Source organism: Magnolia sinica, chromosome 14 (assembly GCF_029962835.1).
Source record: "Magnolia sinica isolate HGM2019 chromosome 14, MsV1, whole genome shotgun sequence".
Taxonomy (NCBI): Eukaryota; Viridiplantae; Streptophyta; class Magnoliopsida; order Magnoliales; family Magnoliaceae; genus Magnolia; species Magnolia sinica.
This window is the reverse complement of record NC_080586.1, coordinates 3,468,010-3,492,947: the sequence shown is the minus strand read 5'-3', so window position 1 is coordinate 3,492,947 and position 24,938 is coordinate 3,468,010. Positions and strand designations below refer to the sequence as shown.

Genomic DNA, 24,938 nt, shown 5'->3' with positions numbered 1-24,938 from the left:
ACCTCTGATGAATGAGATCCTTTCCAGGTTGACTACATACTACAGGATCTTCTATATGAACGGTCCGGATCATCTTGCAGTCGGGCAGATTGGACCAGAGGGATTAATGGTTCCACTCATTAATCATCCACAGCATGTTTTGAGGAGTTGTATTTCAATGACTCTGAATGCCATCTTCCCTTCTAAGATACCCTTCCGGTCAAAACAAGCATCATATCTTATCCAAGGGCCCAATTGCCCAGATCCATGTCCGTCCAAAGTGACCTAACATTCAAAATTCAGAATCATTAGCCATTCAACAATCTCTTCGAATGAATGACACAATAATGCATGATATGTGTGTACGGACATGGGGCCCACCACCTGCTGGGGAAATGCATGTCCCGCAATCGGTTTGGGTAATGGGCTCCAAAACTTATAGATGGTACGGCATAATGTGATTGATGGCTGTGTGAAACATGTACAATGTTAGAACGCTCCTCACTAGTCTCCACCAGAGCTGGGTTGAGACTGTTGATATATGTCCTAAATCTATAAATCAATATGCTTGTCGATGACAGTTCGATGCCATTTAGCAGACTTTAATGCCATTGAAGTGCTGCTCAATGCCATTAGAGAATTTCAGATTTTCTCATGTTGGTTGCTTGACACTTTGGCGTCCTGCTCAATGCCATCAAAGGCATGTTCGGTGTCATTGGAAAAAATCCATGAAATTCATGATTTATAACTTAAATGTTTTGGTGTTAGTTCGATGCCATCGACAGTCTATCAATGCCATCGAAGTCCCATTGAAGTGAAATCGAATGGATTGTTCAGAGTAACGCAGATTTGCGTATATGCATGATTTGTTTCTGATTTCGAATGTAATTCTTCTTAAGGCTTTATATAGGAGTGTATCTCAGAGCTTTTTAATTTTTTCGTAAGATTTTCAAGGGCTTGTAAGGGGAGATTTGAGGCTTGTTCAAATCGGTATTCTCTGTATCTCTTGTAATTTCTACTTTCATAGTGATATATATCACTTTGTGATGTGGTTTTTTCCCGAAAAGGGTTTTTCCACTTTAAATTCAGAGACTTCGTGGTTGTGCTTGATTGTGCCATTGGAATATTTGGCTTGATTCTTCTCTCTGTGCTTCCACAGTCCCCCAACAGAAACAACCCCAGGGCTAACTAGAGCCCGACCCAACCCACCACCATACATCCAGCTGAGTCGTCAAGTCAACCCGACCCTTTTGAACATTGAGTCAAGCTGAGTTTTTGGGTTTTCGGACCATCCGCCTGTATAGGTCATCAATGGGCCATCCCAAGCAAAAACCCAAACTCAAAATAATAGAAGATACGTGCAAGCATGCATCCGCTAATTGGACCGGTTGGGCGTATCTTCAAACCCATATTCACCTCTCAAACTTTAGATGGGTCATACTCAGTCAGGGTTGGGTCGGTAGAGCCCGACTCTATTACAAGTAAATGGGTTAGGTTTGGTTAGGCTTGGGATAGTTGAATTTAAGTGGCATGGGTTAGGCCACAGGCCAACATGGGTGGCGGATTGGGTTTGGCCCATAATTCTTGGTTTAGTTGGGGTGCATTTGGTTGCACCAATATCATGATATTTCCTGAAATTTGGTGCAACCAAACGCACCCATAGCATTTCTCAAAAGAAAAGAAAATTTTAGAAAAAAATGGTATTAAAAAAAGAGTTGAAATTGCAGGCTGATTATCTGAGAGTTGAAGACAATTCCACTGAAATCATTATTGAAGTTGCAGCTTCTGTGCCAGAAAAATGACTTCTCACAGTTAAAAATACATCTGTTTATGAATTTCTGTATGGCAAGATTTGTTACTCTGCACTTGTATGACACAAATACTACAAGGACATCATGGAGCTTACATAAGAGAATTTGTACAAATAATCACTCCATGTATTCACCTTCACTCATGAACTGTGTAGTTCACATTATTCACCTTCACTCATGAACTGAGTAGTTCACATTATTCACCTTCACTCATGAACTGTGTTCTTCACCTTCATGCTTCAATGCCGGCCTCAAAGATTCATCCTGAAAGCAGATTACCCAAGCCTGTGAGATGTGCTAAGCATAAGTCTAAATTAAAGGAAGCATTGCCTGCTACAAGTTGCATGTGGCAGTGTTGACTTGTCATGTGTATGACATCCCATCCATGCAAAAGTGGGCCCCAAAAGGCAATGTCAGGAAGAGACGGGAAAAAAAAAAAACTATGTATGGCTCTTTTCAGATGGGCCCATGACCTGATCAGTGACCTACTACAACTACAAATGGATGATAGACAAAAACAACTGCTGACTTTTAATGAGCAAAATTCATTTGATCGATGGTCAAGAACTTGGAACCATCTGACTAAAGCAGTTTTTGATTCAGGAGTATGAGGGACAGAAACTGGCCCAGAAAGACAATGGCAATGAGGGGGGTGGGGGGTGTGGGATTCTGGTGTCTTTACACATGCTTTTCCTAACAAATCTTTTTCTAACTCAAACAATTCATGGAGGAACAATTTAAATCAGTCAATTTAGGGACAACTTTGTTGTTTGCGCAATTAAATACAAAGTTGGGCCAATTCGAATGAACTTGGATCTTCACAGGCATTCCACCAGGGGAATGTTTGGATTGAGGGTGAAAGGAGAAGGAATGTTCCTTTGATGAGACATTCCTCTGTTTTTTTTTGTTTTTTTTTTTTTTTTGGGGGAGAGAGAGAGAGAGAGAGAGAGAGAGCAAAACCATTTCTTTAAAAAGTTAATTGGTGGGAAAAGAGGTTTTCCTTTGATGTGATATTTTATATAGCAAAATTGGAGAAAAAAGATAAAACTGCAACCCAAATACTAAAAAATTAAAAATAAAAGCATTTTTCAGGACTTCCTCTATAGCAAAAGAAACAAGTACAAAAGGTTTCTTTCCCTTAGCACTGATGCCAGTTTACCATCTACTTATGTCACACTTTACCCCTAATAAATCTTCATTAGAACTCAACATGAAAAGAGTAGGAAACTTGGCAAGGGAATAAACATCCTCCCCGGTCAAAAAGTTGATTCATGTGGAAAGAGACTCTCTCTCTCTCTCTCTCTCTCTCTCTCTCTCTCTCGCTCGCTCGCTCCCTCCCTCCCTCCCTCCCTCCCTCCCTCTCTCTCTCTCTCTCTCTCTCTCTCTCTCTCTCTCTCTCAATTCTTGTATTGAGATCTCATTGACTTGATAAATGAGTTGCTCCATTTTGGTATTAGAGCAGGTCATCTTTGGGGATTTTCGACTCTAAACCATCTCCTGATGGCATCGAAAGAGGTTACACAAAAAGATTTTGCATAAGTAGCTTAAAAGATCCGCACACTCTCACAGCGAGTAGATCAACTTGCGTATATAGTACTCTCTCTCTCTCTCTCTCTCTCTCTCTCTCTCTCTCTCTCTCTCTCTCTCTCTCAATTCTTGTATTGAGATCTCATTGACTTGATAAATGAGTTGCACCATTTTGGTATTAGAGCAGGTCATCTTTGGGGATTTTCGACTCTAAACCATCTCCTGATGGCGTCGAAAGAGGTTACACAAAAAGATTTTGCATAAGTAGCTTAAAAGATCCGCACACTCTCACAGCGAGTAGATCAACTTGCGTATATAGTAAGCAATCTCACTAATAAAGTGGGAGAGCCCCGCTTGGAAGGAATTGGAGATTGATGTTGGAACATATGCACACATAGGGGAAGGTCCATGCCAAGGTCCTAACCAACAATGGGTGACCTCGGCTTGTAAAGATACCAACGATTGAATCCTTTGATTGTTGGAACATGACAGAGAACCCATAATTAAGGTAGAAATTCTGAAATTTCATGGTCGGTTGCATGTTAACAACTTCATCGATCGGCCCAGCAAGGTGGAAGGGGTGTTCACGAACAATTAGAGAGTTAAGTTAGTAGCCATCAAGTTTTCTGGTCGCGGGTTAGTATGGTGGGATGACTCCAAGTTGAACAAATCTGTGAAAGGAGAAAGTAAATTCTTGGGCAACGATGAAAAAGAAGCTAAAAAGAAAGCTCCCACTCACAACTTACACCCATGACCTCTATTAAAAATGTCATAATCTATGTAAAGGGAACAAATCGATAAATGAATACACCAAGGAGTTCTATTCATTGGCATCACGGGCAAGGTTTTGTGAGTACAAAGACCAAATGATTTCAAGATGTCTAAATAATCTTAACACGGAGGTTAGAAATTATTGACTTTCAAAGATGTATTTAAGATGTTTGATGCATACACACTTGCATTAAAAGCTGAGGAGAATTGATTGGGGACTTGGAAGATGATTTGATGCCCCACGAGGATCATCATCAACAATGGGTAATGCAGGAGCATTTTCACATCGAGGCTCGAGTGGGGTGGCTTGTGGGATGCAGAGGCACACTCGGGGTGAGCGGCCCGTGTGAGGCGGGTGGCTTGTGTGAGGCGGAACCCATGTGATGTGGGGCCCACGAGGGGGTTTGGCCAAGGACCTAACCCATGGGATGTGGGGCCTGGGCTATGAGATAAAGGGATTGATTCGTCACGCTCTATCAATTCGAGCTTTTGGAGCTAGTGGTTAGTTGTCCTGCATCAAAGTAATCGAAACTCCTCATCAGGGGAGATTTAATGCGGGGGCATTCTCACACTGGGCTCATGTAGGGTTGCCCGTGGGTGTGAGGCGGAACCCATGTGATGTAAGGCCCACAAGAGGGGTTCAGTCGAGGACCTAACCTATGAGATGTGCGGCTGGGCTATGAGATAAAGGGATTAATTTGCCACTCTATCAGTTCAGGCTTTTACAGCAAGTGGTTAGTTATCCTGCGTCAAAGTGGTATCAAAGCAGCGTGTCTCGTGTTTGATACTCCTCACTGGGAGTTATTAATGCAGGGGCATTTTTACACGAGCATTTTCACCCGTGTGAGGCGGAACTCTTATGATGTAGGGCCGACAAGGGAGGTTTGGCTGGGGACCTAACCCATGGGATGGAACCCATGTGATGTGAGGCCCATGAGGGGGGTTTGGCCGAGGACCTAACCCATGGGATGTGGGGCCTGGGTTATGAGATAAAGGGATTGATTCGCAATGCTCTATTAGTTCAAGCTATTAGAACAAGTGGTTAGTTGACCTACATCAATGGGGCAACATGCAAACTTCCCATGTAAGACAACTACAAGACCTCGCATAGGTCAAGGGATGAGAACCAACATCCAATAATAAAGCCAAACCCCAACCCAGGAGAAGTGGTTATGGACGAGGGGCTAGTACGTTGAAGACGGGGCAAAATAACACTCCTCATTGAAAGCACTTCCAACCACATGCAAACAAAAGTTGAAGATGACAAAGAATATGAAGAATATGCATATGAAGATGGGGTGAATGTTGGAAAAGATGTAGCAGATGTGTATAGTGATGGGGGCAAGTCGTTATCCAATGGACTAGGCTATTGACGACTTGGGTGATTGATGAGGGGTGATGGTTGCAACACAATATCTTCAAACCATTTGCAACTCTAGAGGGAAGATATGCACGATTTTAGCATATGAGGGGAATAGTGAGAAAATTGCCTTATGAGAAATGCAGAAATTAAAATTCAAAGAATATAAGCATCCACGTTCTTACTAGATTTGTTGGTTCAAGAAAGAAGGCAACCGGTGTCATTTATGTCTTGATTGCTAGATAAGAAGCAAAACGATCGAATGTTCTGCCTCCCATGCAAAAGCTCCTTCGTGAATATCAAGACTTGGCAACTGACGAAGTCCCAACTGGACTTCCTCTTACAAGGAACATTTAACTACAAGTTGACTTGGCTCTAAGTTCGATGTACTGAATCTTGTGCATTACCGAATGAGTCTAGCCAAACAAGCCAAACTCCTGCTGATTAAATGGTCCAACATAAATAAGTTCAAAAGAAGAAAGAGAAAGAAGAAAATGGAATTGAACAAGTGTTAAAAACGATGGCGACTGACACTCAACGGAGCCAATACGAGCCCTATTCTTAATACACATGGATCATGGGTGACAGATTAAAAAGATGGATCCAAAGCTCTACTACTTGTATGAAGCATTGAACTCACCAGAAGCGAGTTCCCTCCAACCCAGGGGGAATGATAAATGTCCACAACCTACTATAGGTCCCAGCATGATGTAGGCCCACAACCCACCATAGCGCGTAGCATGTCCTGATTTTGAACTATTTAGGGCCTAGATATATAATTAAAAAAATGCACTTAACTATTTGTAAAAGATACGAGGACTGATTTAAAGATGTGATTGAAAATATTTTGGCTAATTTAAAGATATGATTGAAGATTTTGAGGATTATTTCCTAGATTTTTTTTTTACAAGTATTAAGCTTGTTAATATCTTAGGTAAATTAGATTGATTTCAAATCAATCTCTTAGTTGGGGGATTCTCATTAAAGATTTGTTTAGGGTCTATACAAGGGGAGGTGTAGGAGGTAGGGATTCCAAATTTTGTAAGCATGAGTTTCTCTCTAGTATTGTAAGAACAATAAAGAATTTCTCCTTCTCTACTCAAATATTCTTGTGAGTGTACTCTTGTCCATTTCTTTACGATTCGAGTGTAGAGATCAGTCAATAACTGGGTTGCACTGAGGTAGACTCAATAACCAGGTTACACACTGATCCATAGCTCAAGTGGTAGACTGAGTGAAGATAACCTCATTTCAACACTGAGGTCTTGGTATCGATTCCCAAGGGGGGTGTGGTTAATAGTGGGGTGTGTGTACTAACGTGGTAAACAATAAGGTTAAAAAAAGGTTGCACCAGTTTCCTTCCTCTAGCACTAATGCCAGTTTACCATCTGTTTATGTCACACTTTCCCCTAGTTTACTGCCATTCCAAATAAGCCCTAAATCTTTATTGGAAATCAGAGCCTGATTAAGGATCCATTTGGGCAGGGGACCCTGCAAAATCAGGATTAAGCCCAATCGGGGTTTTGGTGGTCCCATGCCCTCCACGTCGAGTAAAAAGTACTAAAGCAGTTCCCACCGCATGATTGTAATTATGGAAGCTAAAGTAAGAACTAAATATGCCAATAATTGTGATTTTAAGAGGGGGGAAAAAGCACCACTTGAGCACAAAGAATCCAACTTTGAGGGTACGGGGCCCACCACAATTGGGATTACGCTTAATCCTGATTGTGGAATCCCCTACCCAACTGCAGTCTGAAGAAAATGAAGAACAGAACAAGTGAAGATGTCACTACTGACCTTGATACAAACGTAAATATAATGAACATCGGGGTTTTCACCTAGAACTGCAGTGACTGAGCTGCCATTCTCGTTCAACAGCACGGGATCTGTCAGTTCCCATTTGGGATGTGGACTTGTCTCCGAACCAAGCTTTTCTGCATGAAACAACAATGTTTAAACACCAACAGTATAAACATAAGCAGAATCCCTTCATTGCACCCACTTTCTGATTCCAACCGAAACTCTTCAAAAAAAGAATAGAAAAGAAAAGAAAAGAAAATCCAACTTAAGTCAAATGACAAAACTGAAATAAAGTGTTAAGAAACTGCAGGAAAAACGCTATCGACTCATCAAAGACGGTTCCAGTGAATGAAAAACGAATTGTCCATTGATGCAAAATTCTGCAGTTCTATTTTCGAGGAAGATTCTAGGGGATTGAACCATATAGCCAAAATGTGCAAAGCTAAAATGACATTTCTTCCCTGGGGGTCATGAATGCCAGGTGGACTTGCCAACTTCTTCTTTTTTTTAAAATGTATAATCTGTTATATTTTATTCATAAAAAGAAGAAAGGAACAACAAAAGGAGCCACACACACACCCAAGAAAAAAAGAAAGAAAAAAGAGAGAGGAACTTCCCTTAAGGCCCACAACAAAGACATCTGCCTCAGACGCAGAAACAAATGAAAAGAGAGGCAGTAGCCTACAGGACCAGTCAAGGCAGAAACAGCCTCTTATTTCATTCCGTAGAGTAGTAGTAGTAGTAGTAGCAATAGTAGTAGTAGTACTAGTGGTAGTAGCAGCAGCAGGAACAGACCCTTCCTGCCTTTGTCTCTTACATCAAGCCCTTAAATTGTAGCTATCCAAACACTCCTCTTTGCCACACTCAATATCCTGCCTTCCCATCTCTACTTAGATCATCATCACAGGTCAATAATCACCGCTCAGCATTTGCAACTAATCTTTGGTGTCTCATCAATAAACATAAAGTGAAAGCAGTTTTGGAAGTATGTTCTTAGCCTCTTAGGATCACAAAACAGAGGATATGGAACTAAAATCTAGAGAAAGTAACTTTTAAACTGTTGGATTTACCTGGTCACAGGACACCTATTCATGGAACATAACAAACATGCATTGTTTTGTTCATAATGCAATCAAACCAATATGAATTATACATGCACGCGCATGTGTTTTGGGGTGTGTTGTAGATTGTGGCTATCATACTAAGAAGGCTGAGTACTAACCTATTACATGGAGTTTTATTGTCCATGAGCATGGCTCTCTCAATAAAGGCAGTCGATAACATGGAGCTCCATATGTAATCTGCATAGCGAAAATCAGCTAGCATCATACTTGTAAACAAACATCATGAATGTGATTGGATGCAATAATTGAATAGAAATTACAAGTCTAAAACTGTGGAGAATCCCCACTTTGTAATTTCTTCGCCTATGATTCATATTGAGGGTCTTGGTTGGCGCAAAATTGCAATAACATCACTTACAAGGTGAGCTTAAATGACTGCAATTGGAGGACTACTTCATTATGAACGCAAGGAAAACATCATTAGTTTCACCATTTCTTCTTAATTAAACTGAATGCTTGCAATTCAATCTATTTCCATTTTGCATCCAAACATAGCTCATGTGTGTCAACTCGAACTATTTTGCTGAAGAACAGTTCTTAAGCTCAAACGATTAAATAATAAGACACATACCAGAACATAGATTCCTCTGTCCTTGAGAATCCTGACAACATTTTGATTGAAATGGCTCAATATATGATGTATCAAAAAAGATAAGTATCAAAATGTGTTTGATATTTATTCATACCTCCCAACCTCCTCAAGCATCTTAGCAGCATTTTGTTGTGCATTATGTCCACACTAAGCATCAATAATTGCTGTAAGTAATTTGGTTCTTCAATGAGAGGAGCTATCTAAAGTACACAATACTCACCATTAGAGAGTCTAGAGTTCCTGAATACACAAGGTGTCATCAGAAAACAATATTTCAGCAACAAATTTCCCAAAGGTTAAGGCCCTATTTGGTTGCCACTTAAAAATGAACTTGTCTCATTTTAGTTGACAGTAACTATGTATCAGATAGCATAGTTTATACAAATTAGAGGTTATCAAGATTATTTGTAATCCTTGCCAAATTCTCTAATCATAACTACTGTTAACTAAAATGATATGAACTCATTTTTAAGTGTCAACCAAGCAGGGCCTAAGTCCTTGCACCAAAAGAAATATTTCAAGTCTTCAACATAAATAAACAACTGAAATGAGAGTTGAAAACATTGGCTGGACCAAACCCAGTACTTATAGGTACATATCGGCCATTTTTGTGTGATTTTTCACCCATATCAGTGGCAGATCACTGATACATGTATAAAATGCTATCATTCTTTTTACAATATCGCAACAGCCAATGTTTTGAACCCGACTGGAATGGATGGAATGTGTGGAAAAGAACTGTAGCGAGTGTTGCAAAGCAGTACCTTTATCAATAACAGCATCAAATGAACCAGATTCAAAAGCATTCATATCTCGAACATCCATTTTGATATCTAAATATTCACAAGGACAAAATAAGGAGTAGCAAAATCTCATTCCAATATAGTAACTTCCGTCAACATAACATGATATGCACATTGTTAGATAGGATACCGTCAACATAACATGATATCCACATTGTTTGATAGGATACATTTCAGCTCCGGGCAGTCCAGGTATTTCTTTTGCATTGCATCAATCACCACCGAGGAAATATCAATGTTGACAACATCCTGGTAGCCATCACTGACCATGTCTTCCCCCAACACTGTTAACAGTTTGGGCATTGTCAACACATAAAACCAGAACAAAATAATGAAGGAATTCACAACTTTTGATCACATATAATGACATTGAAGCAACAAGCACAGTGTTCTGCCCAAATCACAAGTAGCATCATTCACAGTCACACTAAGGATTACTTGGATCATGATTGGGGAGGAAAAACACCTTTTTTGGTTTCAAATTTGAAAAATAGTAAGCGTGACACTCAAACAGCCTTTTTTTATTAGTTATAACTAGAACACCAATGGATTCGTTCAAGAAGGGAATCCTGTGCAGATCCAAACGAATCATTAAGGCTGCTGAGACAAAGCTGAAAAGTCAGCAACAGCATCGGCTTAAAGGCTGTATCGTTGCTGGATTTTCAGTCTTCATTTGCTGGTGCAGGAGCCTTTTTTTAAGCTTTGCCAAGGAAGAGAGAGACCTTCACTCTTCCAACACCAAGTGCCCAACCTTCCAAGTTCCTTGATGGGAAGTGAGCAAGACCCATATGGTTTATGGGCCCCAGTATCAACCTGTCCATTACTACCCAAACTTCAGACCTTCAAATGCATACGACTCACTGTATCAATGCACAGATGAATTGAATTGTAAACATTCACAAGATAATGATGTTTCCTAGAAGTAATGATGAGGAACCAGCATTCAAACCGCAGTTATGCTTCTTTCAAGTCCACCTTGAAAACTGCTGCATTACAATTGGATCCCACACACTCAAATATGATAGTGCCTCCAAACGCGCTGTAAAGCAATATGATAGTGCCTCCAACGCGCTGTAAAGCAATATTAGGCGGTCAGCCTGCCACTTATCAATAAGCAATGGATGCCAGGGTGAAACCTGAAGTTCGCACGGTATTCCACAAATTGTCAAATTGGTTGATTGATGCGGACATCAGTGGTGCACCATTTAGAGTGTACCAGAGTAGGAGGCATCGCCGACAGAGTACTGGAGTGAAGGAGTTAATGTGGATGACGTTGGGTCTATCGGACCCATTTTCTGACGCGCTACAAGTGCAGAAGCGACATGACCGCACCCTGACCATAGATCCCTGGGTCGAATTTCACACTCTACAACACGGGTGTTTTAGTTTTAGGGGTTTTTTGTTCTTTTCCTTATTTCAAGGGTTTTATTGCACTTCCTTTACTTTTTGTCTTTTTTTGTTATTTTTCTTGTTTTCAAGAGCTTTAGTGCACTTTTACTTTTTCCATAGCTTATATAAACGTTGTGAGAAACCCTATTTTCATTATTATTGAATGAATAAAAATTCATCTCTTTTCTTCTTCTTTATTCAAGGATTAGGGTTTCAGGATTGGCCCTTGGGTGTTGAGGATTCCACCCCGATTTTAGGTTTCCTTCTTTCTAGATCTTCGAGGTGCAGGAAAAGGTAAGAATCATCATCATTCTTTTCTTTTGACGACAAAAGGACATGTACTTTCTTCATCTTAAACCTTTCATTCTTCACCCCTTTCGTTCCTCTATAGATATCTCCTTTTTAGTTTGAACGGAAAAGAGGGATGGTTAGTCAGTTGAATCAGATCTAAACTTGACTATGGATTAACTTATGCTAGATCTGGGATATTCTCATATCTCTAGGTCCTCCCTTTTTACTGTTTACATGATTTTATCCTAAGGGGCATGATCATGACGGAATGACCTCATCTTTGTTTTGAAGTTTACCTAATCCCTTTGACTGGAAAGGGTTAGTTAATTGGTATATTTATTTGAACATTCTTTAACCTGATTATACATGCATCTAGGATTAGGTCATCACATATCCCTGCATCATTGATACTCCCTTGTCTGCACCAACTCTGACTCACAATTTGATGTGGATTGATTCACCATTCACCATTGATTTTATTAAATGAATCCATGAATTAGTATGCCTAAAAATCTGCCTATATTCATTTCTTAATTTGCACTGATTTGCTCTGTTTTTATCACACATAACTTATCAACATTTGGAACTCCTCAACCCTAAATTTGCCCAAAATTCAGAAACTTTGAGATCGATAGGATTTGAACATAAGTATTTAGATGAAGATTGGGGTCGCTCTGCAATAAGGCAAATGGATGAGAAACTATTTGATATGTGAGGCAGGCCAATGATAAGGAGGACGTGTTGGCCAAAGAAGGTGTGTCTAAATACTCTCCCCTTGTGTTCAACAGCAGATGAGTAGCCTTTCCTAACGCAGGACAGCCCTAATTATGATGCATGCTCATGGAGATAATTAAACAGTGGAAATAAAAGGAATAAATGATCTAAAATTCTAACAGTAATCATCATAACTGAGAAAATCATAAAGGAAACATGCAATGGAGCGGGCCATCACTACAACCATGGAGTATGGAATTCAATTACTACTTAGGTTGGATCCGGCGAGGGATGAGACCTCCCGATCTTGCATGGTCACACCCAATCGATCAATGAAGATCATTAGTCCGAAGAACCAAGAAGTTTCTCGGATTAGGGATTTGAGAATTTGGGGATTTAGGGTTTAGATCGGTTCTCAAGATTTTGATCGAAGAAGAATTAGCCAAAACAAAAAAATAAAAGAAAGAAAGTTATTACCTTGAGGAAGTTGGAGGGGCACAAGAAGAAATTAGAAGAAGAAGATCAAGGGGAGAGAAGAAGCACTATTAGAGAGAAGAGAGGAAGGAGGCAACCAAAGGGTTTGCTTTTCATTCATCAATAGTTCAAAATTCGTGTTTAGGGCTTTACCCCACTTAAATAAGCAAATAAAGACATAAAATTACTAAAATACCCCTAAGATAAGCAAATAAAGATATAAGATTACTAAAAGACCCCTAACTAAGTCAAAAAACGTGCAAATAACATAAATATGGGAAAGTTTGGGCGCTCGGTCTTCTTTCTCCAATCTTCCTTCACATGTGTCTTCCCTAAGTGGGGTCTTCTATATGTCCAATCACATGTGAAAGGTCTTCAGCTCCTCAATATTCGCCTATCCACAAGGACGGCACTTGTGGTTGGCGCTTTCTTCGTTGGTACACCTTGAATGCACCTGTGTCCGCATCAATTCCCCTCGGGTGAGAAAAACTCGACCCCGACGAGTTGAAACTTTTGTAGCGCTCAAGTAGATCTGGATCAATACCCTGCAATGCGTCGCCCGACAGCCACGTAGATTCAGACGATGGTTTGTTTTTCCACCTGACAAGATACCTTTGGAAACCCCCATCTCTCGTGGATACTATCTCGTCATCCAAGATTTTCTCAATTGCTTCTTTATGGGTAATGGGTGGATGAGGGGGTGGAAGGGGTTGGGTAGCAAACTCAGAAAAAGGCCATGAAAGGGACGATGTATCAACAATAGGAGTATAGGCACGGACTAGATCTTCCACATTAAAAGTTGGATTAATGCTCATTTCAGATGGAAGGTCAACCCGATACGCGTTGGACCCAACCTTTTGTAATATCTTGAATGGTCCAGCACTACGCGCTTGTAATTTCTTTGCTGATCCTTGAGAGAATCGCTCTGGCCTTATTCGCACCATTACAGTCTCCTTCTTGAAATTCTTGCACTCTACGATGAGAATCAGCTGAAACTTTATAATCATTATTGCTCTTATTTAACTGCTGTCTAATATGTGTATGCAAATCATGAATATGGCGTGCGAATGCATCGGCTGACTCAGAAGACCTTTGGGTAACAGACATAGGTAAGAGATCTATGGGCATTCTAGGTTTATAACCACTTACAATTTCAAAAGGACTCAACCCTGTAGATCTATTAATTGACCCATTATAAGCAAGTTCAGCAGTTGGTAAAATTAGGTCCCAAGTCTTAACATGTTCACCCACTAGACAACGTAGAAGATTTCCAAGGCTACGGTTTACCACTTCAGTTTGACCATCTGTTTGTGGGTGGTAAGCAGTAGAAAATTGCAAACGAGTTCCCATAATGTGCCACAGTGTCTTCCAAAAATAGCTAGTAAATCGAACATCACGATCAGACACTATGGTTTTAGGTAACCCATGGAGACGCACCACACCATCAAAAAAGATACAAGCAACATGAGACGCATCTGACGTCTTCGAACATGGTAGGAAATGCGCCATTTTAGAAAAACGGTCCACAACGACAAATACGGAATCGTGCTTTTTTATAGTCTTGGGAAGCCCGAGCACGAAGTCCATACTAATGTCCTGCCACAGAGCATGTGGCACTGGCAATGGCGTGTACAGCCCGGTATTTTGCTTTCTTTGCTTTGCCAGCTGACATGTTCGACACTGCCCTAAAACTTTGGCTACGTCTCGCTTGAGGCTTGGCCAATAGAAACGATCTTCCACGAGGGCAATGGTCTTATCACGACCAAAATGGCCAGCTATCCCTCCTGAATGAAGCTCCCAGATGAGGAATTCACGAAGTGACATACGGGGAATACAAAGTCTGTCTCCCTTGAAAAGAAAGCCATCTTTAAGAACATATTCACCCATAATATGCTGGTCACTAGAGAGCGACGCGTAAGTACCCCCAAAATCAGGACATATGGGGTATTCATCTTTCAGTTGCTCAAATCCGACTACCTCTACACTCAAGGAGTTGAGCAACGCCACTCTCCTACTAAGGGCATCCGCTGGTTTGTTTTCAACCCCAGCCTTGTGTTTCAAAACAAACGAATATTCCTGAAGAAACGCTACCCACTTGACATGCCTTGGGTTGAGTTTCTTCTTAGAATGCAAATATCTCAAAGCCTCATGGTCAGAAAACAAAACGAATTCTTGCGGTAGGAGGTAGTGTCGCCAATGTCTCAGGGATTGCACTACCGCATAAAATTCTTTGTCGTAAGTGGAGTATTTTTGTTTTGCCTCATTCAGTTTCTCACTGAAATAGGCCACTGGGTGTCCTTCTTGACTCAACACTCCACCTATACCGACACCAGACGCATCGCACGCTACTACAAAGACTGTAGAAAAGTCAGGTAGACGCATGACAGGAGCTTCCACCATCTTGCCCTTAATTTCTTTAAAAGCCTTGACGGCGGCTTTAGACGACACGAACTCTCCCTTTTTCATGCACTCGGTAATGGGAGCCATGATCGTGCTAAAACCCCTAATGAACCGACGATAAAAAGTTGCTAGGCCGTGAAAACTTCGCACCTCATGAATGTTCCTTGGTTCTGGCCACTCAACTATGGCCCTGACTTTTTCAGGGTCTGCTTGCATCCCTTCAGATGACACTATAAATCCTAAGAACACAACTTGGCTAGACATGAATGCACATTTCTTAAGATTATCGTACAACTTTTCCTTCCAAAGGACACTACAGACCTTCTTTAAATGTTCAAGGTGTGATTCCTTAGTGGTACTATAAATAAGAATATCGTCAAAGTACACCACTAGGAATTTTTCCATGAACGGCCTCAAAGCTTGGGTCATCACCCGCATGAAAGTACTGGGTGCGTTAGTCAAGCCGAAGGGCATGACCAACCACTCATACAACCCATCTTTCGTCTTAAACGCCGTCTTCCACTCATCTCCTGGGAGTATACGAATTTGGTGATATCCACTCTTGAGGTCTATCTTAGAAAATATAGTGGACCTGGCCATCATGTCAAGCATATCATCAAGTCTAGGTATAGGGAACCTATACTTGACAGTAATTTTGTTTATGGCACGGCTGTCCACACACATGCGCCACGTGCCGTCTTTCTTTGGCGTCAACAATGCAGGCACGGCACACGGGCTCATACTCTCTTGGATGAAACCCTTTTGCAGAAGCTCATCAACTTGCTTCTTCAACTCGGCATGCGCTGTAGGGTTCATCCTGTGGTGAGGAAGGTTCGGTAGAGTAGACCACAGGACAAGATCAATGGCATGCCTGTATGTCCCTCATAGGTAGCAACTCATTCGGTAAGTCTTCAGAAATACATCACTGTATTCCTTCAGACCGAGATCACCTCACAGGGCAACTCGATGGAACCTCGGGTGTAATTTCTCTAGCCACAAGGACATACACCATAGAATCCTCCTTAGCCTCTTTTTTAAACTCTCTTGCGCTGATTATATGTAAAGACTTAGGTTTGGATTTCCCCATTTCTCTAGGCTCACTTGCCTTCTCATCCTTCTTCCCTAGTGTATTCTCAGGTGGCATGGGATTAAGTTTGATCTTTTTACCATTATACATAAAAGTACACGCATTCGAACGGCCAAAGATCGTGACATCATTATCGAATAGCCACGGTCTACCTAGGATAACATGTCCCACATCCATAGGTAAAACATCACACCACAGGGACTCTTTGTATGACCCAAACTCGATGGGGACTAGATATTGCTGGGTGACAGGTAGGGATGTCTTGTCAACCCAAGAAACTTTATACGGGTCTGGATGAGGTGTGGATTTCAGTTTTAAGCGATCTAAGGTGCTAGTGGAAATCACATTCTGACAACTTCCACTGTCCACTATCACCTTACAATTCTTTTCACCACACTTGGCAATAGTGTAGAAGATAGTGCTTCGACGCCAGTCAGCACTACTTCTAGACTGAGCTAACACACGCCTGACTACTGCAAGCGTTGCTTCTCCATCCACTTTTTCATCAGTAAGTCCTCCTTCAGGGTGATACTCTTCAACTTCATAATCACCCTGGTCATCTCCACCCTCGTGGGACTCGCCTATAACTAAGGCTCTCCCACGGCTCTTCGTAGGACACTGATTAGACATGTGGCCAAGGTTGCCACACTCATAGCACCTCACTTGGCTCATGTTACTAGGATCGGCACCAAGAACCCCTTTGCCCTTGTCCTCCCTAGGCTTAGGCGGAATGGTCGCCTGTGCCCTAGGTTGATTACCAATATTAGGTCTAGTTCCTTGGAAACTAGATCTAGCATTGGAGTCTCGGGACTCAAAACGACGAACGACAGGAGCCTTCAGATACTGCTCTAACTCCTGCACGACTTGATATGTTTCATCTAAGTCCGTTAAGGGCCGAGTAATAAGCTCGCGCTGAAGATCCGCACAAAGGCCCGTCTTAAAACGCGAGAGCGTTACTAGAGGGTCTTCTCGGATATCACATCGCATCACATACTCTTCAAATTTAGCGATGTAGTCAGCGGCAGGCATTGACCCTTGACGTAAGGATTGCCATTGGTCAAGGAGCTTCTGACGGTATGAGAGAGGAAGGTACTTCTCCTTCAACTTCTCTTTCATCTCATACTAATGTGTAATAGGGGCTCTACCAACTCTCTCTATCCTACGCTCGGTGTTGGTCCAGAAGAGCTTGGCTTGACCCACAATCTTCATCTTAGCAAACCGTATTTGACGGTTTTCTGACATGCCATACCACTCAAAGTAGTGGTCCATGTCAGCAACCCAGTCAAGGAATGCCTTGGGATCCAAGCGTCCATCAAAACTCGGGGCCTCAACTCTCACACTCTTCATCGCACGCTCATCTGGATCATAACGGTCTTGATGACCACATGTGGCTCGTGCCTCTCGCACCACACCACGACCGTTACCACGATCTCTATCCTCACTACCACCACGTGTGACAACACGTTCTTCCATGATTCCTTCCACTTGGGAATGCGCATCTTCCCCTACAGCGGGGTTTTCTTTTTGGGACGCCTCTAGTTGCTCCACCTTAGTCATGGTGGTGGTAATTTGGTTCTCAAGGCGGGCAAACTCACGCCTTTGACCCGCTTCTAGGGCGGTTATCTTTTGTATCAATTGAGCAAGTTGCTCAGATAACTGCTCGTTATTCATGGTAGGTTGAAGTCCGAAACCTCTACCTCTTCTCGTGGGCATACAATAAAGACTTGAACCAAACTCTACCTAACTAGACTACTAGGTATTATGACTTTCAAGATGAATGCGATGAATGCAAAACTACTATGAACTGACACAATTAAGTTGAAACAGGAAACAACTCAAATCTGAAAATTTTCCAGATTAGGAACTTTCTAAAATTGGAAAGTTTCTAAAATTGAAAACTTTCTAAACCTGAAACTTTCCTAAGTTAAACCTAAAAATCAAAACCCTAATTTGATAACTCGATCTAGACAAAAACCATGCAAGCCTAGGCTTTGATACCAAATTTGACGCAGGACAGCCCTAATTATGATGCATGCTCATGGAGATAATTAAACAGCGAAAATAAAAGGAATAAATGATCTAAAATTCTAACAGTAATCATCATAACTGAGAAAATCATAAAGGAAACATGCAATGGAGCGGGCCATCACTACAACCATGGAGTATGGAATTCAATTACTACTTAGGTTGGATTCGGCGAGGGATGAGACCTCCCGATCTTGCATGGTCACACCCAATCGATCAATGAAGATCACTAGTCCGAAAAACCAAGAAGTTTCTCGGATTAGGGATTTGAGAATTTGGGGATTTAGGGTTTAGATCGGTTCTCAAGATTTTCATCGAAGAAGAATTACCCAAAACAAAAAAATAGAAGAAAGAAAGTTATTACCTTGAGGAAGTTGGAGGGGCACAAGAAGAAATTAGAAGAAGAAGATCAAGGGGAGAGAAGAAGCACTATTAGAGAGAAGAGAGGAAGGAGGCAACCAAAGGGTTTGCTTTTCATTCATCAATAGTTCAAAATTCGTGTTTAGGGCTTTACCCCACTTAAATAAGCAAATAAAGACATAAAATTACTAAAATACCCCTAGGATAAGCAAATAAAGATATAAGATTACTAAAAGACCCCTAACTAAGTCAAAAAACGTGCAAATAACATAAATATGGGAAAGTTTGGGCGCTCGGTCTTTTTTCTCCAATCTTCCTTCACATGTGTCTTCCCTAAGTGGGGTCATCTATATGTCCAATCACATGTGAAAGGTCTTCAGCTCCTCAATATTCGCCTATCCACAAGGACGGCACTTGTGGTTGGTGCTTTCTTCGTTGGTACACCTTGAATGCACCTGTGTCCGCATCATTTCCCCTCCTATTCCTGTATTTCTGTGTTCATTTGTAAACAATGGTTTCTTCTTTTTTGTGTTGCTTTGTAGTTTGGTGGGGTGAGGCCAACCCGTGTATCTCATCAGTTCCATTTCTGATTCTGTTTGCTGTTTTGCAGTGGGAGGCTGCGTGTTGGCCTAACTTTCTGCATTTTCTCTTTGCTTCTAATAAATCTCATCAGTGTGCGTGTGTGCGTGTGAGTGATATACTAGAAGGGAATGGGGATCAACATGTACAGAATTTCAGCTTTGGATGACTCTAACCATCCAGCTGAGCATTTAAGATGAAACGAGTCAACAGATAAAATTCAACAAGCAGATGTCCACTAAAAGGTTAGCATTATCATTCCATCTACAGAGGGGAATTGAATGGTTTGGATTGACAGGCATATATGCGATATCTAGATAGAGGGAATGTCTATGGACTATGATAGTCATCCTCTGGCAGCATATCAATGCTTTTTCCATATCGATAATGCAAGTTGAATGATTCTGGTGTCAGCTCCAAGTGGTTCTGTTGGGCCATCATGTGGATGGCCGCAGCCCAACTAGCCATCTAACATCTGATTGTGGGCCACAAGCAGATGACTAGCAGAAATTTGAGCAAAAGGGAGTAGCGAACAACATTCAACAAGCAAAACACCCAAAGATCGGATGGTCATTCCACATGATCGTCTGCTAGATCAATGATCCCACCACCATACATGTTTGCCATGAGGTGGAGACAACAATTCATTGAACTTCAATGAAGCATGCTTCGTTGTGTCATTTTCTTATAAAGTAATGCAAAATGAAAATAATGACATACAATGCAATGTTTAGCCTGAGAATATGCCTGTGTGTGGCAAAACAGGATTCCTAAAACCACCCACAATGTTCATTTGGTGTATGATGTACCTAACATTTCCCAAACTGGAAGATCCTGCATTTGAATCTTCAGCTATTATTGGGTTGAATATTGACCATCTTTTTAACTCTCTATTGGCTAACCACCAATTCGAAAGTACAAAGGCTCTCCAAAAAAGTACAGTAAAAGTTTTAAGCCAGACGACATCTTCTTTTAGCTGCAAAAGGAACTGAAGTTGTTTTGCACTTATTCACTTAAAGAATATGAATAGATTGCAGACTAGGATGTTGGATAAACTTGTCTTCATACACTACAACATGAGGCTAAGAATGCAGCAACATCATAGAAGCATTACAGGTGCCGGTGACATGGACTACTGTCCAATAAACTTGGACAATATTTATGATAAGGAAAGCTTGCTTTCTACCCTGGTTGGAAGCAAGCGAAAAACAGATTGACGATGATAGTGAAGAATTTGAAGTTAATGACCCAATAATACGCACGACACAACAAGAGAGTCGTGCTTGGACCCAGAAAGAGAGGCATAGTTCATGCAAAGTCCAGCTCAACGGAAGAGTATGGGCAATAGTAGCAGCGAGACCGAGCCGGATGATGATGATGGTGATTACGCACCTGATGTTGGTCCCACTTATAGTATTGCTCAGCACAATATACTACTGCCTACAGATTGCGAGACCGATGAACATCGACAAGGTACACAAGGTCGAACTTATGAGTGTACTGACTCACGATACAGCCAGCAGGAGGAGGCTAGGTCCAGTGGTGCACCGAGAGGTCCGGAACATCAGTAAGCTCATGGTCTTGGGCATTATGATGGATATTCTTGTGGCCAATGGGATTATAGTTATACAAAGCCTGTTTCGTCACATTAATGTTGGAGTATTCCTTCTAATCCATGTCCATATGATTATAGATATCCAAATCCAAATCCAAGATACTCATCACAGACACATTCTCAATCACAAGATTCTCAACAGCTTGAGTACAAGCACCAGTATAGCTATTCGATAGGAATTGGTGGATATCCTTACTCGGGGTCGAAGTTGTTGACTAGTCAAGATCAGTCATCATCTCGTTTCGTTAACCTGGTCTTTCCTTTTGGCACTGGATATTATGGATATGCAACACCCATTCCATAGCCGTAGCCTAATGATGACGATAACGTGGAGGTCGAGCAACCACAACAAATCATATTTTCATTTTGGTGGCGACTAGAGAATTTTATTGTGGTAAGTATATATTTTTATAAACATTACGTACATTTAAGGTAAATAAGTATTGTTATATACTGATTACCCACATATTCACCAAGAAAGCATACACTTGACACTGCCGAACTTGTACTTAAAATAACTCCCCTAACAACCAATCAAGTAATCCTTAATTAAGTTATAGGGGAGTATATCAGACACTACTATTATATATATATATATATATATATATATATATATATATATATATATATATATATATTGACTTGAGGACGACAGGACAAGAATCACACGATAGGAGAGGTCTTGGACATGTTGAAGACTTTAAATTGAATGAGCATTGTAATTTATGCAAGTCCTTATGTATGTAATATACAATAAATTATGAAAAATAATAGCAAACACCTACGCATGTGAATTATTTTGATATTACATTCATTTCACTATATTTATGAAAATTAAATTTGAGTTTTGCAATCAATTCCAGGTTGTCAGGTTTATAAGTTCATTAGACAGTCCGATTTAACTTTCTCACCAAAGAGTGGACCGTTACACTACCATAAACATGTTCAAAATTATAAATGAATGCATATTTAGAATTTTTCGAATTTAATGAATATTTTTTCAGATTTTTTTGACAAAAAATTGACCGTTACAAGGGGCATATCGGTCGATACAGCCCACAACCATATCGGTAACGGTGGGGACTGTTACGCCTGCCATTACCGCAACGGTACACCTTGTCTATTAATTCCTTCTTCATAAGCCTTTCTTCTCTAGCCCTGCTTTCTTCTTCTGAATTCTGTCTAGATTCCCTCCTCCTCTTCTTCCGACATCGCCCTTCTTCCTTCACTACCTTTTACTCCTCCCTCTCCTAGTCCTCCTTTCCCCTGGAGCCGCTTTCGCACCATCCCTCCTCCATCCCGTCGGAATATCACTTTAGAACTACCCTCACCTTGATCTTCCCTGCTTTGACCTCCTTCTTCCTCCACTCTCATCTCCTCTTTCATTTTGTCCTGTCAGGACCTTTTCTTTTCTAATCACCAAAATGTAACTGCCAAAATCCATCCAACAGGTCGAAATGCATACCTGTTAAGCGGGATCTATTGGGCCCATCCCAATTCACAGCAGGGCCAACAAATGAATGGTCCAGATCTTGTACACGGTTGCCATGTGTACAAAGACTAAGTGCATGGTGACTAACTTGGATATCAGCTTTTGATTCTTCCCCAAATCAAAATTTCCACCCAGAGACTGCAAAGTATACTTGGGCTTTCAGTTTTGAAAAGTGGAACCCATTGTTTAAAAATCCATTGATTTTGTACTTTTGGTCATCCTACCACTACTGTGGATGGACCCTGCCCCAAAGATCTCCAGGAGGGACAATCATAACCATTCAATCCTTGCACTGCAAATAGACAGTTTGGAAGAGAAATACAACAGTTGTCCATGTTCAATGACCCAAGAGTGGTGCCTGGGCTGTTCCAATTCTCCAACCTATCATTGGTTTGGATTGCCCAACTGCAGTCCACATTGTCAGAACTTAAACACGAGTATGTTGTGCAAAGAATCCTGAATATCCTACAATCACTCAGCAGCTACAAAAGTGCAGAGTTTCAGATTAGATATTAATCAAATGAAGATTAATAGCCAATCAAAATCTGAAATTCTTCATTAGATGGTGAGAGAGAGAGAGAGAGAGAGTAGATGAAGTTCTGAATCCTCATGTCCTGATGCACGAGCTTGTACAAATGGGTCCCACATTCAGTGATCCAGACCGTTGAACTCGTGCGCCCTATTGTGGGAGAGGAATCAACCAATAAAGCTCCCGGATTAGAGGTCACGAACACATGGACCACTAGTCTAAAGTATTTGACGGCTGTGATCTTTCAACCGAGAAGATATTGAGGTCATCCCCATCGGAGCTGGCTCCCACAAGATCAACGGTCTGGATCAAGTGACAGTGAGCCATATTGTTGCGAAATATAGGTGCATCAGTACTCTACAATTCCTCAGGAGGATTCACCACAAAAGCTCCCAGATTAGTGGTCCTGAACACATGGATACCTGGCCTAAAAACATTCAACAGCTGAGATCATCCAATCTAGAACATCTAGGGACCATCCACGTCAGAGGTGGCTCCCACAAAATCAACCGTCTGGATCAAGTGACGGTGGACCATAATTGTACGGAACAGTTGCATCAGTATTCTAAAATTCCACAGAAAGAGGGAAGGAGATGTGACCTGAATTGCCGCATCCGACGAGGAGGATTCGTCCGTCGCGACGGACGTAAAGGTCGAGCAAGGGAGAAAGGGCCGAGTATTTCTGGTACCAGTCGAAAGGGCGTGGATCTTGACTATACCGGTTGTCCCAGTAAGATCGGTCTCCGTACGCCTGTTTCGACGTTCCAAGCGTCATCTCTCTCTCTCTCTCTCTCAGATGCAGAGATGCAGGTTGAGGCGTTGAGCGGAAGGAGAAAGAGAAGAAAGATTTGAAGAAAGGCTGCACTGGTCGTACCGGTACCACCGTAAGCTAGGGGGTGCAGAGAAGAAGTGGGTCCACATTACTTATTCTCAAAATCCGACCCGTCCAACCGATGAATCGTCTCTTTTTACCCTTCCATCCCAAAATTCAGCTCAAACAAGAATTCATTTGAGCCACGGAAAAAACGATAAATTGAGAGGGAATGCCTACCCTTGATTTGCATTGGGCCCATAATAAATATCCAGCAGCACCAATCTGATAGTCAGATAATCAAATAATTATAAATTTTAATTCATCATACTTATAAACTGGGACCCGTACTTTGGACAGCTTGATTTGAATTTTTATAATCCACGTATGCAATTTCTGGGTATCAAAGTTTCTAGTATGATCTGTCACACTCCACCAGAGTTTCAAAGTTTCCTCTATGTTAAAATTTTTGATGGTATGATAGAACGTGATTGTTCATGCGCATTCAATCCAGGAATGCATTTATGACATTCAAAAAGTTAGATCCAACCGTCCAAAATTTGTCCCCCGCTTTAGATGGATAATGTATTAAACTTGCAGAATGGATGGTTGGTAGGAAATTTATTAGACGGTTGGGATGATAACAATCAACAGTTAGAATTCATCTAACAGATGTTGATGGTATGACATATCCTTCTATTTGGACGGTTAAACTTCAAGTTATTTGATACGGTTGCTGAGTTCTTGAGCGTCGGAGTATCCAATAACTTCCTTGAGTTATTTGATACGCTGGCAGGCTATGATTGTTCATGCGCGTGCGCTCGGAAATTGTACAAGCAGCGTAAGGTAGCGCAATCTAAACTGTTCAAATGGTGGGATTCACTTTGTATAGATTAAAACACTAAGATGAAATTGATTGCATGATCCTAACCTCTGACTATTGGACATTTTTCCATGAAATCAGTCCGTTGACTTTTTCTGATCGCATGCTTGTCGATCTGGTGGTAAAGACATCGGTTCCTTGTAATGGTTGGTTATATATATATATATATATATATATATATATATATATATATATATATATATATATATATATATAGACACACACACACGAGGCATGCTCTCCTACGCACCTACCTACGCGCGTGCACCTTTTCACACGTGTCATGGGTGTAGAATCTGAACGGTCGATAAGATGCGGAATCCCATGAAGCCTTAGGGGGTGAATTTTCACCCTGATCTAAGATTCTGGTGAGGTATGTGTTTCATCCACGTTGGTCATCCAATTTTTTCATATCATTTGAAGGGTTGATTCAAAAAAAATGAGGGAATATAAATCTCAGGTGGACCACATCATTGAAAAGTAACAGTGATTAAATGACAATATTAAAAACCTTAGGGTCCA

General features: G+C 41.2%; 1 protein-coding gene across 9 annotated transcripts; it reads right to left on the bottom strand.

Annotated features, from left to right (window-relative positions):
• Positions 1-1,722: 1,722 nt before the first annotated feature.
• LOC131224686 (uncharacterized) lies at positions 1,723-23,736 on the bottom strand. Of its 9 annotated transcripts, none has more exons than XR_009161124.1 (10): positions 23,323-23,588; positions 9,938-10,051; positions 9,729-9,797; positions 9,185-9,204; positions 9,059-9,111; positions 8,944-8,974; positions 8,471-8,549; positions 7,287-7,382; positions 1,995-2,054; positions 1,723-1,959 (listed from the first exon to the last, which is right to left on the bottom strand). XR_009161124.1 is itself a non-coding variant. In XM_058219977.1 (10 exons), the coding sequence occupies exons 1-9, from the start codon at positions 23,495-23,497 to the stop codon at positions 2,001-2,003; spliced, it is 753 nt and encodes a 250-aa protein (XP_058075960.1). In that variant the 5' UTR covers positions 23,498-23,589; the 3' UTR covers positions 1,723-1,959; positions 1,995-2,000. The 9 variants fall into 9 exon arrangements, 8 of the variants coding, with proteins under 8 accessions (XP_058075960.1, XP_058075964.1, XP_058075962.1 ...); XM_058219977.1 differs by having other exon boundaries at positions 1,995-2,075; positions 7,246-7,382; positions 23,323-23,589; XM_058219981.1 differs by having other exon boundaries at positions 7,246-7,382; positions 23,323-23,586.
• Between the last annotated feature and the right edge of the window lie 1,202 nt (positions 23,737-24,938).